We start from the raw sequence: 16,675 nt of genomic DNA on the forward strand, positions 1-16,675 counted from the left end.
GATGTCGAAAACATTGTCAGAATGCTGTGCTGTGCTGCTGTTGAACATACTTTCGCTATTCTTGGCAAGCCACTTAGTAACGACAGACATTTTTCAACCGAGAATGTAGAAAAGTATTTTTCATTGTACCACAACAAATTTTCAATTATGTAAAAATTTGTCAGATTTCAAGTCAAATAAGTTTTATCAGGCTTAACTACTTCCTAAGGACGGACAATTCCAACCAGAAATGAAGATGAATAGCACAATTCTAACACTATCGACAAAAACACCTAATTTACATACAAGAGCACGATTTTTTGTCAAAATTAAGTTGTATAAGGTAAAAAAATGTAAAAAAAAATCGGCCTGCAGATCAGCAATTGGTCAACTCAATGTGACATGGATCCCAATTTGCACATGTAATCAAGCACATAAACCAGGTCTGCATAGATTTTCCCAAAAACGGATATTCAATCTTTCAGTCTCTCGTGAAGTCAAGTCAAATCGGAGTAAGTCATTAATGCCATAAGATTTTACAGGTAATTTACGAGTAAAAGCGGTGATTTTCAAAGCACGCCGAACTAATCATTGAAACCGTTGAGGTACGGCACAAGTGTAAGTAGCGATAAATGTAACGACATGAGTATGCTATGGAAGTAGGTAACGTCACTTGAGCGCTTCGAAAAAGTACAAGTATGTCTACTTCATCGCTGAGACCGCCTACGTAAAAAACATCTCAGACTTACTGCACCGGGAAGGCTTAGAAATCAGGGTTTACATTTATCAAAATCACCTAGAACTGTGTGAGACGTGAGCTATCGTTCTCAGCTACCAAACATACGTGATTTTTGTTACAGATTATAATCGTGATAAATTATATTTGCTTTCTTATTGAGAGATAAGAGTCACAACCCTGTGTTGTGAAATAAATTGTGACGTAGCAAACAAATGTCGCAAATATTCCCCACGTACAAAGCATATAACAGAGCTTGCAATTGAAGTGCGGCATCAAAAATATGTCACTCCCTCGTCACGCAACTAGCACAAATTTACTTCACACCTTTCCGTTTCCACACCTCACGAGCGTTCCCATGAAAGCGATGTTGTCCCTGGCGACCTCGCCGTCCGATTGTTCCACGATAACAGAGCACTTCACGGCCGGTTCCGTTTCCCCGGTGAAGCTGCTTTCGTCAATGTGAAGGTCTACAGCCTGAATGCGAAGGGTCACATCAGTTGTGCGAAAATCTCAAGCCACAACCGTCATTTTGAGTCCGTTCCTCCGCAACATTCAAGCGCAGAAGAGTTTGATAACACTTTGCCGATAGTGATAGAAATATGTTCTGATTTCTATTCCCTATAGGTGAAGACCAAAGCAGTAAACACCAGGAAGTCCAAGTAGGCATTGTTGGTATTCAATCAGGAGAAATAACATCGTTAGTTTAAACTCAAGCACAAGTAGAAGTACAAATTTCAAAATAAGTAAAAATGTAAGTATTCTAGGCCTAGTAATGCAAGGAGACAATAAACTTATTCAAGTACTTTGAAAGAGTACAAGCACTTCAATACTGACTGTCTCCAGCAAAAACAACACCAACTATTTAGTATGCGGTGGCTTGAGTTTAAATCGCATGCTCAGTCACGTATCGTGGCAACGTAAGCGTGAAACTCACTTCGACTAATCTCAGATCGGCCGGAATCCTGTCCCCGACTGACAAATGCACGACGTCGCCGGGAACCAAGTCGCGGGCAAGAAATTTCTCAAGTTTCCCGTTTCTCATACTGAATAAAACAGAACGTCGAGCGTTACTAGTACCTGCGGTGACCATCCATTACATTCTCTTGGACCAGTGGTAGGCCTGCCCAACGTGGGCGATATCGCCCCCTCAGTGGACGGATTTGAGAAACAAGGAGGCGAAAATACCAAAGAGGGCGATCGGGGGTGGTGATAGTGGGCGAAAATGTTAGAACGTCCAGTGAGATATATTACATTACCACGCCCGAAAAATCACATGAAGACGGCTTATTCTGTAAATGACGCAAAAGTTGCTTTAAAATAGAGGTCAACCCAACAAAAAGTAGTCGCCGAAACCAGTTTTTCGAGCACTGTCTCGGATAAAATGACCTTTTTTAGTCAATTCACTAGCGATCGGAGTTACGTGAATAAATTTCCCGTTTATATGTCTCCTTTTTCAGATCTGTAAATACGGTGGGGACGAAAATTTGCATCGAACCTGAGAAGGGGTCGATGAGTCGCGAAAGATTGGGAACCACTGTCTTGGACCGTTCAAGAGCAGAGGTTACCAAAGTAATCAACGCTGCTGCTCAAGTAGAACCAGATATCGTGGTAAATTTCTAGTTTGCTAAAAGTATCCTTAAGACTTTACAAGAAGAATCAAAACTGTTTCCAGTGGAGGCAGAAAATGGAAGGGCTAAAAAGCACTCGAATGAGTAGTTTCACGAAAAAATATTTGATCGACGGGTCTCGTACTTTAAGAGTAACTTCAATCTGAGGAGGTTACTTTTTAAATTGCAAAATGTGTCTGTTGCGACAACGGTAATGCATCAGGTTACAGTGATACAGAGGCTATTCCACCCCGCGAACCCATCGAAAACAACTTTCTACTTTTCAAAATGCAAATGGACCCAAAGTAAGACTTGCCCAAAACACTGTTCAAGTAGAAGCAGAAGTAGTGTGCAAACATAACCACTTGAGTAAGAGGTACGAGTTGCAAAAATCTGCTTCAAAACTGTACAACTGCGTTACTGGCCACCTAACTTCAGGAGAACACGCCGTGAAGACCTACCCAGTCTGCCATACACGACACAATCACTAATAAGCACTCGGCGGCTTGGATTAGCAACAGCGAAACCGGTGGTTCCCAGCCTTTGTCGACTCGTCGCCACCTTATCAAGCTCGACACGAATTTTCGCCCCCATATACACACAGATCCGAAAAACGTGCCGTGTAAACGGGAAAATTCATGCAACAAACTCTGATCGCTGCTGAATTGACTAAAAAATGAAATGTAGTTTTCCGAGTGGGTGCCTGGAAAACTGCTTTCCGCGTCTAGTTTCCGTTGAGTTTACCATTTTTCCAGTCAACTTTCGCGACATATGCAGAATAAGCCGTCTTCACGTGCATTTGGAACATTTTCGCCCTGCGTCGCCCCTTTGATGTTTTCGCCCCCTTGTTTCATAAAATTGCCCACTGCGAGGCGATATCGCCCACGTTGGGAACCACCGAGCTCAACTGACATAGCAATCAGATTTATTGATGCTGCTGCTGAACCAACTACTAGATAGTCACCTGAATGCTCAAGAGAGGATGGTTCTGATCTAGCATTCTATAACAAGGGTCACCGATGCGGTGCCCACGGGTCACCCACGAGAACCAAATGATAATATTTAAATGAGAGATTTCAAAGTCGAAGCGAAGAAGGGTTTCATCGTTTCATGAGAAACAGCTGAACATGGGTTAGTCGACCCCAATGACCATAAGAACACAGTTTTCGATCAGGGAGTTGCTTGTCTTCGCCCACGCGTAGGCTTTCCGGGAATCTATTCACTAATCCTGGGTCTCGACGCGGGGATTGGCGCTTTGGCGCGCAGTGCGGCAACGCAACTGAGCCCGGAGACGCTGGTGCGAGTCCCGGTGAGTGAGAGTTTTATGTTCTCGGTAAGGTGCGGAAACCTCTATTACAAACTACCAGCTATCGTAGAAGTATCGCGGCACTCACCAAAAACAAGTAGGCGGCACTAATTTGTTTAATTCTTCTAAAGACTTCTCCGATCGGAACTCTTGAATAAAAGCGACCGTCACAACGATAATTATCGCGACCGTGATACTTATCGCGTCGTCGTACTGCTTCATAATCACGCTTATCACGGCCGACGCGAGCAGCAAAAGGATCATTGGATCTTTGAACTGAAAATGAATTTGAGATTTAATTTGAGCTTTGTACATTGTACAACAGTATCTTGATGCTTTGTGTCTTGCCTCGAGTCACACCATAAAGGCCCATAAGGTTGCCGGCTTACGTTTCAGAAATTTGAGTTAAGGATCTCACTACACCTTTAAAGTGAGGCTAAAAGCATTCAAAGCAAGACACAAAGCAAAATGAATATGACAAAGTGATCAGTACTTGTCCTAGATATTTTTTCCACAGTGGTTCGTCTTCTTTGATATCAAATTCATTCCAGCCATGCATTTTCCTTCTCTCTATGACCTGGTGTTCGTTGAGTCCCCATTTTGAGTCGACCCTCAAGTGTTTGACGACCTGCAAAGACATTACTACCAGTTATCAGAACGTGCATATTCGCAAGCGTAGATAATTAATCAAATAATAGAATCCAATATCAATATATAACAAGTGGCTTCTGTGCCAGAAAAGTTTGTTTGTCAATTTCACTTTCACGACAACAGACACGGTGTTCGTCAATCGTCATATGGAGCTTCGCAAAATACGCATTGAAACAAGTCTTCAAGTCACAAAAGTGATACGGCGGCCCAAGCCCTCAATAGAAAAGCTAATATCATCAGGCTCACAGGCTATTCATATGTTCAGTAGAAATTATTTCATTCCGATGCCATATGATCACGTCCACAACTGGAATTTGAAAGATTCAGGATCTATCCCCACATACCCTATGCTAATCCACACAAATACAGGCTACTCAAATTCTCATACGACAATGTGACAATACAATCTTAGCATCAGTAAGTCTGATCTTTCAACTCCCGTGCAGAGCTGAGTATTCATTCTTAATGACATTTAGAGTGATCCGGGTCACGTATTTCTGAATTTTACATTGAAATCTCCCATGCCGCTTCTCATAGCCATTACAAGTGGAACAGCAACGACGCCAACAATTATTTCTATTTTTAGACAATCTTCCTAAATGGAGTGGAACTTGAGATTATCAGGCACGACATAATGATATGATTGCATAAGACTATACTTTAAAGTGGTTTGTAGGTTAATTACAGAGTTCGAAATATGAGAATATTGAACGGGCTGACACTGGAAATAGTTCAAATTAATGCATAATCACTGCAACAAGTATGATAATACCGAGCCGTCCGAGTGTAGGCCTATTAGCTATGTGAACCAAGAAGAAGTATGGATAGGACGAAGTCATTACTACATTATTAGGATTGGCAAATTTGAATTTACACGAGTTGCAGCTGCATTAATGATTGTTTACATGCCTTGAATAGATAGTCATCCAGAGTCGATTCGCATTATCATGGCTCCATTTGCATCTCATGAAACGTAAATACCAATCTTTAAAAAGAGGTTACAAAGATTCCACCCTGATGAACCACCATGTCTATCATTGTTCGAACTTATCAATGATTATACCCCGATTCCAAACCGTAACAGTTTTTCTGTGATTCAAGATGAAGCAAGGTATGATATCTATATCATGAACGTGAATAATATCATAGAAATTAGGGTACCAAAATTGTACCCTGTTGAAACACCATGTCTATCATTGTTCGAACTGATCAACGATTACATTCCAATTCCCAGCGCAACAGTTTTTCCCTGAATCAAGGTAACGTCTGTCGTGACATCATTACATCTCTCCTTACCCCAACCCCCATACACACGCACCCTAACCCTAATGAAGTCAAGTAACAACATTCCAAATACAATACTTTCCATAAGAGCAAGTATTGCATTCAGCTCATTTGGCCTACATACACAGACATAATCAAAGAAGCGTGACAAAACTAACCTCCTCTACTGTCATCATAGCAGCCGACGTTGATCGCAGCATCCACATCTTGTCATCCACCTGTTCCGTGTTATCAAGGAGCGGCTGAAACAAAAACAAAACTTTAAAATGCCCTGCAAGACAGTAACCAGATGTCTCCTTGCAGATATATTAGAAATTAATCATCACCCCACTCACCTTTTATCGGCCAATAGCATTGCTAAAATAGTTGACACGAGATGTTGTAACCAACCATGAAATACTCGGCTTCATCTTACCTGGCGTTCAGGGTCGTTCATTGTTTCGAGAGAGTTCAAAAACATAGCCATTATGGAGGTGGTGTATTAACAGATTGCGATTCACTAAGCTGGAGGTAGGCCTAATACTGGATATAAGATATTATCTACTTAATGGTCCTGGACCTTTAACGTGGATATCTTCATTAAAGATTAGAATTAAAATCCAGAATGTATTGTTTGATCTTATCAGTATTGGTCTTTTCTAGTTGCTCTCACCACTGTAAGACTGACACGCTCCTAATATCTGCAATGTAGAGCAATATCGCTCTCAAAAATGTTATTTTCTGTTTTAAATACGCGTTTACCATCATTTTCATTCCCTTGTAACTAGTGGGCTTGTATCAAACTCTTTCCCCAATGCAGAACTTACTGCAGTCCTACAGTTCGGCCTATTCATATTACAAAAAAGTCGAGATGGAATTTCATTTATGGTGCCTTAGTCCCGATAGAATCGGTTCACTAAAATTCTGCACCGTTCCATCATTAACATTTGGCAAAAATCCTGAAAAGGCTTTCCGTATCAAATAATTGCCATCTCTACAGAATGACAATCCATCAGCAATATGATAACCCTATTAGATTGTCAACGTTGCAGCATAGTATTACAGGAATTTGAACTGAATTAGAGCACTGTTGCCATTTAGTCGTCACAGGCACGGACCCGAAGACAATCTGAAATTGAAATGCTAACAGTTCAAGAGTTCTAACAGCGACATGTTCACCTAAAATTTAAACTTAAACCATAGTATTTCATATATTATGTATCATGCAATAATATCCAGTCACACCAAGACATTGTATTCATCAGATCAAGACTATCAAACAAACCTAGCATAAGATTGATTTTATATTTTCTGTGAATCTTACTAAAGTTGAAGCAGATATTCAATATTATGCAACCGTAATCCTTTATATCAAGAATTGCTCACACCAAGCTTGCAGAAATATCAATGCTCTGTAAAATATCCCTGTATAACTGATAAACTCCAGCTATATTAGCATTATAGGGAACCAATCCAACTCGCAATAGGACAAATTACAACACAGTAAGATAAACAGCCTCAATTAGTTACCGAACCCCTGAAAATGCAATAAAATATTACAGTCAGAGCGAAGTACCAGCCTTTCGACTGAAACTGAAGACACCAAATGAGCATGCTTCGTAATATCTAATCCCGATTTGTGGACCGTGCTACCAAAGACGCCCTGATTGTACACATAAGAATTGGAGACCTCTATCACTGACAAGTAGTCAAATACGTTAGCCGGCAACCTCGAGGCAGCTTATTAGCACAGTAATATTAAAACTAAGACATTCAAGAACAAATACACCCCCATCAGTATCCATGACAGCATAAACACGTCTGTATGAATTGTCTACAGATACTAGATTGCAGCACACAAAGCTAATCAGGCGTAATTTACCTCAGCAAAAGCTGAATATAAACTGTAACATGTGACAATGCATCAATTCTCTAATGATGAATCATATATTTTTAACCGTTCATTGTTGCACTTATAGACGAACAAACGCATTGCCCAAATGGTCACCAAATTAGTCACCATCTTCTCATAAAGGTATCCCACAGAAACCACAGATAAAAGTATCACAAGTTCAGTGAGCTCAAGCTGAGAAAAGAAATGAGGTAGGCCTACGGTAATCTGTTTCAGTAATATTAAGGAGTTGACAAATTATGGATCTTTTTCTCAGAGCAGGATCACAATCCAACATGTAGTTGTAAGGAATCTGATATCACAAAGCAAACCTTTTAGGCTAGTACAGATACAACTTGACAATAGTCTGCCCTCTCAAGTCTATGCATCATATCCGGATGCCCACATTAAACACCACAAGAGTACCATTACCGTGCACTCTCAAGAAACTACACAGCAGCACCACAATAGAGCAACTGCGTTGAATAGACCTTGTGCAAGTGATAAGAATACAGCACTCAAGTGTCGCATCTCCTCGTTGAACAATATATTAAAGACTTTTACTTCCTTAATTGTGAATCATTCTACGAATTTCAAGGCTGAATCTGCTATGTGATGAGCCTATAAAATTCAACTCCAGTAATTCCTCAAAATTCCATGCATAGTATCACCTAATATACAAATAGATCGAGGCGTCAAGGGAGTTAAATACATACATTTCACGTTAATGAGTTGTAATCCACATACTAGCTTTCGGATCCTATTTAACACGCCATAGGGTAAAGTAGTCTTTGGATTAGCTTTTACATAATCTTTACTTGATGAGGTGATGCCGATTTAGTGATACAGTAGTTCATTGTAGGAAATCAGAATTGGTGCTGGTAAAAACTAAATACACCGGCTCAGGAAAGTGTTAATGTGAAACTAACGTCCGCACCTCAGAAGATTAGTGTGATATTTGTTTGTGCCTTCACGAAAATACAAATTGCGACATTTTGATATAGACCGATCAAATAGTGCAAAGACGTGGTGAGCTGGTGATCCAGGAATTGTAGACCTTGGTGTTTTATCACAGAAACAATTGTTGATACTTCCTTATCATAAGCTCCTGGTGAATCACAATAATATCCGTACAGACCTGGATCTGAATGCATAGTAGGCTACACCTACACACTCTATGTTGACCGCTTGTAACTAATCTCACTTCACATATCCAAAGACAGCGGAACATGTTCTCAACTTCTAGCAATCAAAGTTTTACATTGATATAACTATTGCCGATAGTTCTATTTCAAACCTCTTAGTGCACTTGCAATATCTCCTGCCTTGATCCAGAAGAAAACACCATCTGACTAAATGCTGCATGCCGGTAGCGTTCAATTTCTGGACACGTGAACACACAAGCAGCAAGACACTACAAAACCCCGCAGCATCATCAACCAAGTCACCTCATGTTCGGCAACATGCTCTCTTCCTGACAGACGCTTTCTTATGCTACAACAAGCTACCGTATACGCAGCAGCGGGCGAAAATGTTCCCGACTTCAGGAAGTAGGCACTGCAGAGAGGTTGTGTGCACATACCACAAAATGTTTATTCTTAGCCGATAATTCCATCACATCAGATAAGACAAATAATGTGTTGTTATCAGCTGAGAGCTGCCGGGTTCAACTTATGTCTTGTTCAGATTTGGAAAGAATATATTGTAGCAATATTCGTAAATTTGAAATATATTTCTTCTAGACAGGAGTCATTCCTGGTGTAGTCTTTCTGCTCACCAAAGATAGAAACATTTTTGATATGAATCAACACGGAAAGAGTCCATAATTACATTGATTCGGATACCAGAGGAGGTATGCGTCAGTCGGATTCCTGTTTCCTCAATTAGACAATAAAAATTAGCATGCCTAGTTTAACGGCAAATTTATTATCAGTCGACAGTCACATAATGACTCGATCAACCCGAAATGTTTACATGTGCCTTTATACTACAATTCCACACTACATTTTGCAGTCTTCATGATACATCAACTACAGTACCAGCTTTTGATCGAACTCCTGCAAACACTAAGGATGACAATAGACAGGCAACCCAATTGCAAAGTCGTAGACTTTCTACGGATCCGAATAGGAAGGCATATTTAACAACATTAAGATCTCAAAATTCAGGAAGCACAAATCAAACTATTTGTAATGATCCGGTGTTTTTAAACAAAGCACAACACTGTCAAGTATTCGGCAAACTACCTACGCAGCACACAAGTAGCAGCTGGATGGAGCAAGATAGCGTAAAGATCGGCATATATAATATTGCCAGCTTCAGAACACTCTTTACACATTGACTTGAAAACAAACATCCATCAAACATTTTTGTGTTACATCACCTTATGACGAGATTGACCACTAAGTTTACCTCCCTAAAACTCTACCAAATGACTGTTCTTAAAGAACAAATTTTTATCATCAACAACAGTAATTCCAATATTGCATGGGAATTAACCTCGAAATACCCGCATTAGGAGATCAATTAATCAATATGTAAATAGACCGAAGTAGCAAGTTGATACAGGCTTATAAAATCGTGACATGTAATTTCAGTACGGTACGTTTGGATTTAATGGGGCAATCATTAGAAATTGATCATTTACATCAGTGGTTTCCAAAGTGGGCTACTGGAGCAAGTGGATACAACATACTTGAATACTACGGAAACTTAGGATGAGGTTGCTGAATGCGGATGACCTCTCGTTAGTCCTTCTTGGGTGATAAAGAGATGAGTTTGATAAGGAAGCGATAAGGCAAAAATGTACGGATTATGCTGCATTTTGTTAACATTCTTATAAAGAATGAGTGGACTTATTATTAGTAGTAATAGAGAAAGTACATCAATAAACATACCTTCCCAGTGTGACTGTTGCTTTTTTTATTGCTGCCAACTCCAAACGACCCAGAGACACGACCAGCAAAACCCTGAAATGGAAGGAAATGGACTAGATCGATAAATATAGAAATTGAACTTATGAACTATGCACTAGCACTATGCACAGCATGGAACTGTCTAAATTACTAAGCCAGACAAGGAAAAAACCCATCTCAAACTATGATGAGCTTGGGGGAGGAGTAAGGATCTAGTGTAGAAAACCCAGCAGGATGTGGAACTAATTCATGCAACATGAATGTGTCACACAAGATGGTGGTAACAATCCGAAACTATAATAAATTGAATATGAGTACCTATAACTGGAAGTGAATGACTTATCCTGGTGAGTTAAGTATGATCGAATTTGGAAAAAGCATGACTTAAATAACTGGAAAGCACACCGGAGAATCAAAAGCGCTGACTTGCAATTTACTATGCACTCTGGAGTCTACAGTTACCATTTCAACATCGTCTTTGGGATTTGGATAGTACTTTTTACAGAAATTTCCAAATGTGTGAAAATTTTTGTGCTACATTCACTGTCCCATTGCCTTCACCATTGCATGCTTTGCAATTGGCTAGACAGGAAAGAACTGTTGAGCGAACAGCAGTTGGTCGTTCCACAGATGGTAGGTCAAGGAGAAAGATCAAGGTCACTCTGACCCTCCCATTATCCAGTGAGGTACTAAAACGATGCTTCTACAGATATGCTACCGGACCAGATACCAACGATACCCTAGTGCCCAAGATGAATGGATACCTGATAGATAATAAGACACACTAAAAATACATTTGAAGTTAGGGATCTTCAGAGTTATGTGTGACGGAAACAATAGGAGGACATTTAGGAGTTTGAACAAGTCAAATATCCGCCCTGTAATAGATAAATGAATTGTGTGAAGTGGTGATATAATTAGACACTGTACAGTGACTGCATATTTCAGTGAGATAATAATGGGTCATTAGAGTGACATAAGCAAGGTTACACCGAGTGTCATGTTGATAATTGACAAGTCCCATTTCAACGAGGCCAACCACTCACCTAACCCAACTGAACCAGTACCGTAGCTCCTGACCTATCCCTAATCCGATCAGATTCCTAACTTAACCTAACCTTAACCCAAATCAACCTAACACCTGACCTTCTACCATAACGTAAATCTAACCCCTCACCTAACCCTATCGCAAACAAAGCACCCTGATCTTACCCCAAATCTAACCTAACTTAACCCAACTTCAGCCTTATCTAATCCAACCCCAGATGTATTCGTAAGTAATCATACGAGCTATCACTCAAATGAACTTGAACTCAGCTTCAGAGCCTTAATTATTTGAAACTCGAATGACAATATCAACATTTATCACCCAGATCAGCTGTCACGCCAGTGAACCTGAACTCAACTGAGGCCGAAGTATATTTCACTTAAATGAACCCCATTTCCTTTCAAATGAGATGCCGCTCCACCATTAAGATTTGAATTAGGGTCAGATCATTTGCACAAAACAATGAGCCAATCACTCCAATCAGCACTGGCCAACAAAACCGATCTATAGCAGGCTGTGTGATAAATTGAGCAATTTAACTATGATATGTAGGACATATTTATACACAATGGCCTATCCAGCGAAGGGAATTACTATTTCATCAATTTTTGTTAGACAGACATAGTATCAGTTTATCTAACCTAGTCACTCCATTAAATGAATTGACAAAAGTTAGCTACTGTGAGGCTTAGCCTAAATTCCTAAATAGCAAACCTTACATTCGAACCGTCATGATCAGGATATATTGTGATAATTTCCTCCTGTATATCAGGCAATTTTCTTCTTTTTCTACTGGAATCGCCGTAAAAACCCATGGAACCATTCATAATTTCGACGAGTGTATAATTTAAAATAGAAAAACAGCTACAACTTCTTACTACTACAAAATAGAAAGACAAGATATATAGCAATATTATTATATTAGCATTAACCACCAAATGTCCTGGTTACATAATACATATTTAATCAGGGGTTGGCAAACTACGGCCCGCAACACCGTTTTGTGCGGCCCGCGAGAGTCTAAAGCAACTTTTTGAAAATATTGATAAGATGCGTACTAAAAATCGAAATAATGCAGGGACTTGATTAAATTTTTCTTAGTATATTTCACCATGATAATTCTAAGACAAGGCGCGATTCTCAAACTGGTGGGCATGAAAGCATCTGAAGGGGGTGCGAAGCTGTGCTCAACTGACAAAGTTTTCGGGCTCCGCGCGATTTACATCCAATTCACAGTTATTGATCTGTCTTTAGTCTGAATTACATATTTAAAAATCTCTCATCCACAGTCGTAACCTTCCATTCCAGCCAACTACCCGTTACTTTTGCTAGCATCCTGGTTGCGTTTTGTGATATGACGATATGGGGGCGCTAAATCTTTCACCATCATAATGGGGGGGCGTGTCTTAAAAAGTTTTGAGAACCACTGATTTAAGGTAAATACGTAATATCACAGCAGGATAGCTGCAACGAGATTGACATAATTTTGATAACGATTGGGATTTCAGATTGGCCACTCCATTTTTAATTTTTGCAGTGTTGTACTTATGAAAAAACGATTCGGGCGTGTCTTAGGTATATTCGTTGTCTGTATGCGTAGAATTGGGGTATTTCAATCCTGTTCTAAGAATCGGGCCAACCGACTTTCATCTCTATAGTTTTGACAAATTGGTTATTGAGATCCGCCAGCCTATGAAATCTCGCCCCTATATGTTTCTGACGCGTACACGATATCATCAAAGCAATGTTTGGCTTGTTTTAAATAAGCACATATTATCTCCATGTCCTCACTATATAATGAAATATCAATATTGCGTTTTGGTTAATAATCCTAATTTTATATAGTGCGGCCCGCGAATGGATTCAGATGTTGAATGCGGCCCGCGAGCTCAAAAGTTTGCCCACCCCTGCATTAAATGAACACCTGACATTTTTCAAGAAAGCAGATGACTTGTTCAAAGTCTCCCGCCTAGGCTGGTCTGTTATAGGGTTATAGCTCAACTCAAGGGTTATAGCTCAACTCAATTACCGATGAACCTAATTTACAACTTGATGAGATTTACAGCCTTGTTTCTTATGGTAAAATATCCCAGTGCCCTCCACTTAAAATGGCAAAATCACCTACAATGTCTCCAGCTCGTAACTTGTACTGTATGCCTGATGTAGCTGCTGATCAGTTACTTATTACAGTAAGCCTACTCTCAACAGAGGTATGCATGTAATAAGCCTCCTAACATAATCCACATTACTTCAACTACAGTGATCTCAAGGCACAGCGCAGTCAAAAACTGATTACGCAAGACCGGTGAAGGTCCAAATACTATTACCAAGCATAATGTTAGACTTTGAAACTGGACTGGAGTAAAGTACAGCACAACAAAGCAAAACAAATAGACTCAGCAGTGCTCTGTCAATTCATATCACGCTGGGGTTACACTTACTGCGCTAGTGCACTATTATGTAATCAGGGCTGTCTGTCTGTACTTGAAATTACAGCATTTTGAAGAACTTCACGGGAAGAAGACACCAAAGAATACATCTTATGTGACCTCAAAAAGTAGGTTGCTGCATTCCATCCCTCAGATGTAGAAGAACAAATATAGAGCCATGAAAGACAGGTATTGCTAGATATGAGTTATTCAACTCCCAACAGATAGTAGAATTGAGCAGTGATTTGGCACTAACTGCAGTCTATTCACTTTGGGATCATAAAACAATAGCAGTAGCATGATATGTAATAATAATATGAATGAAGTTAAAAATTATGTCTCACTTTCATTTAGTAATATTATATTTCACAATAAAGAAGCATTCCAAAATAAAATCAAGTTCTGATGAAAACAAATCTGGGACAAAATGGTTCAGAAATTCTATAAGCCATATGGTATCTAAAGAATATATACTGTACACAGCAACTTATGAATCTGACGTGATGCTGTCAGGGATTTACTGGCGATAATTAGCCTGTATATTATCTTATAATAGCTCTCAGGTGGACATACATATGTTGGTAATATGTTACAATATTGTCAGTGGTTGGGTTAGGCTAAGTAGGGGTATGGGCTTGATTAGGATTTTGGATGGGTTCGATCAAGGGGATAGGTTTGGGTTTGGTTAGCAGTCGACTTGGGTCTTCGATTTCGACACACTATGGACTGCTGCTAGTTTGAAACATTTTGTGGAAAATAACCCGAGCTAGCAAGACGGAAGTATTTTAACGGGGAATTGGCGATCTAAAAGTATGTGCAACAGACTCGAGTCACGATTTTTTTGTGACTCGACTTGACTCGAGTCATTTTCTTGAAATGGGAAAATGACTCGACTCGACTCGAGTCAATATTTGGATTGACTCGACTTGTACTCGAGTCATCACGCATGATTCGCCCCAAGTCATTGATTTGGTTTATTTTATATGACTCGAAGACGAAGAAATTTGCGAATCGTAACGGCTAGATCAACGCATCTGACGAATTCTGCCGACATCGCTATTTGTCACCACTGCTTTCGTTGCACTAGTCTGATATCAGACAGGCCGCCGTAAAAACAACAGACAATGGTACATAGTAGCAATGCATTTTACAAAATCATCCAATGATGAAGAGGTAATAAATCCTCCGCAATCAAAGTACCGTACTCAAGACTTTTCAATTATACAAGCAAAAAATCGAAGCAAAGTTCAATTAGAGCCAATGCGATGACTCAGATGGTCAAGTACTTGGAAGAGACTGATAAGCTCATGTGTAGATTTGAAGGCGATGATTATTTGCATTTTTGGGCGACTAGAAAGAATGAGTATCCAACGCTCTTCAGAGAGGTTCAAAAATGCTTGTCAATTCCTGCATCTAGTGCACCAGTGGAAAGTGTATTCAGTAAATGTGGATTTATTCTAAGGCCACGCCGCTTTAATATATCTGAGGATCTCCTCTCCACTTTGGTATTTTTGAAGTGTAACTCATCATGATTTGATTTGCTGTCTGTGAAAACACACAATACCCTCCGCCCATTTTACGTTTTATTACGTATGTGCATTGTGCACGTGAGTAATAATGAATGGCTAATGTTGTGTGATATTTGTACAGTAAGGCTGTTCAAAAATAACTTCTTTTTTATTTTACTTGATGGCTACTTGATAAAACTGTTATGTTGCATTAAAAGAACAATGAATTTGGTTGGATTTTAAAAAGTAGAATCAATGATATGATAAGAGAAAATTTTGGAAAATTAATGGAGTATTTTTAGTGAGAAATTCTTTCATATAATATAATTACATACTAGTCGTAAGCCGACTATTTTTTCATATCCAAAATATCCTACTCTTATAACTTCGCTTCTTCTTGTTGGAATTGAGCCAAATTTGCTCTGAATCATATTTGTACACAATCTAACAATATCATAAGGTAGCCAGTAAAATATGAAAATCTCTATTCGTAATTAATCCAAAATTTTTTCCCAGAGCATTACTTTCTACCGGTCGCAATTGAGCCAAATTTAAGTTTTTTAGGCAATCTAACAATTTTAAGTAGCCGGAAAATTGGAAAAACTGTTTTTTAACATCCCCAATTATTTCTCCAATGCTGTAACTGCGATGTAGTCTGTAATGCAATTGGGAAAACCTTTAGTAATATCAAAAGGTATCTGTTTTTGTCACTGCACATAGCTACATGCACGCTTTTACAGCATGCTGGCCTGGTGAAAATACCCCTACATAAACATGCATCTGTTGATCCTCTATCACCTATTTGTCGACGTGAATTCGTAGGTTCTCTATCAGATAGTATGTAGACTTGAATTCGTTGGTTCTCAATCAGCTATTTGTGAGCTGTCGTCGATGTGGTCGTAATAAAAACTGAATGCTTGTATTTGTGATGTATCAGACTGACAAGACAAATATTTGATTTCCAAGTTCTAAGATTTATAAAGTTATCATATTGGCGGCCTGTCCCGTCTATCTGTAGCATCGGTAAATGAAGCCAGGAACTGTCCGTAATCTACCTAAATAAACATGTGCCAAGACTCTGGTAGGGACAAAATAAGCATGTTAGGCAAGCTAGGAATTCGATATCACCCAAGCAGGATTGAAAACATTGGATGAACACGACTTAAATAATGTGACTTGGACTCGGACTCGAGTCATAACACTATGACTCGGACTTGACCCGGTAAACGGTGACTTGGACTGGGACTCGACTCGGTGTTGAATTGAAAATGACTCGACTTGAGTCAAAACCACAAAAGTAATATTGACTCGTGACTCGGAACCATGTGACTTGGTTACA

General features: G+C 39.5%; 1 protein-coding gene across 3 annotated transcripts in view; it reads right to left on the reverse strand.

Moving 5' to 3' along the window:
• Nucleotides 1–16,675, reverse strand: part of LOC145456915 (calcium-transporting ATPase type 2C member 1-like) — a 31,517-nt gene that overhangs the window by 10,812 nt on the left and 4,030 nt on the right. Inside the window, exons 1-7 of one of the 3 annotated variants that reach the window (XM_080335060.1) lie at nucleotides 12,119–12,328; nucleotides 10,334–10,405; nucleotides 5,725–5,808; nucleotides 4,125–4,259; nucleotides 3,720–3,907; nucleotides 1,653–1,761; nucleotides 1,043–1,192 (exon numbers count right to left, since the gene is read on the reverse strand). In XM_080335060.1, coding sequence (XP_080191186.1) covers nucleotides 1,043–1,192; nucleotides 1,653–1,761; nucleotides 3,720–3,907; nucleotides 4,125–4,259; nucleotides 5,725–5,808; nucleotides 10,334–10,405; nucleotides 12,119–12,226 — 846 coding nt within the window. In that variant the 5' untranslated portion in view covers nucleotides 12,227–12,328. Of the gene's footprint in view, nucleotides 1–1,042; nucleotides 1,193–1,652; nucleotides 1,762–3,719; nucleotides 3,908–4,124; nucleotides 4,260–5,724; nucleotides 5,809–5,981; nucleotides 8,717–10,333; nucleotides 10,406–12,118; nucleotides 12,329–16,675 lie in introns of those variants that run through there. The other 2 variants (XM_080335059.1, XM_080335061.1) reach the window with 2 other exon arrangements.

This window comes from Botryllus schlosseri, chromosome 15 (assembly GCF_051294905.1).
Source record: "Botryllus schlosseri isolate E-star chromosome 15, Bs_hap1, whole genome shotgun sequence".
In the NCBI taxonomy this organism is placed as follows: Eukaryota; Metazoa; Chordata; class Ascidiacea; order Stolidobranchia; family Styelidae; genus Botryllus; species Botryllus schlosseri.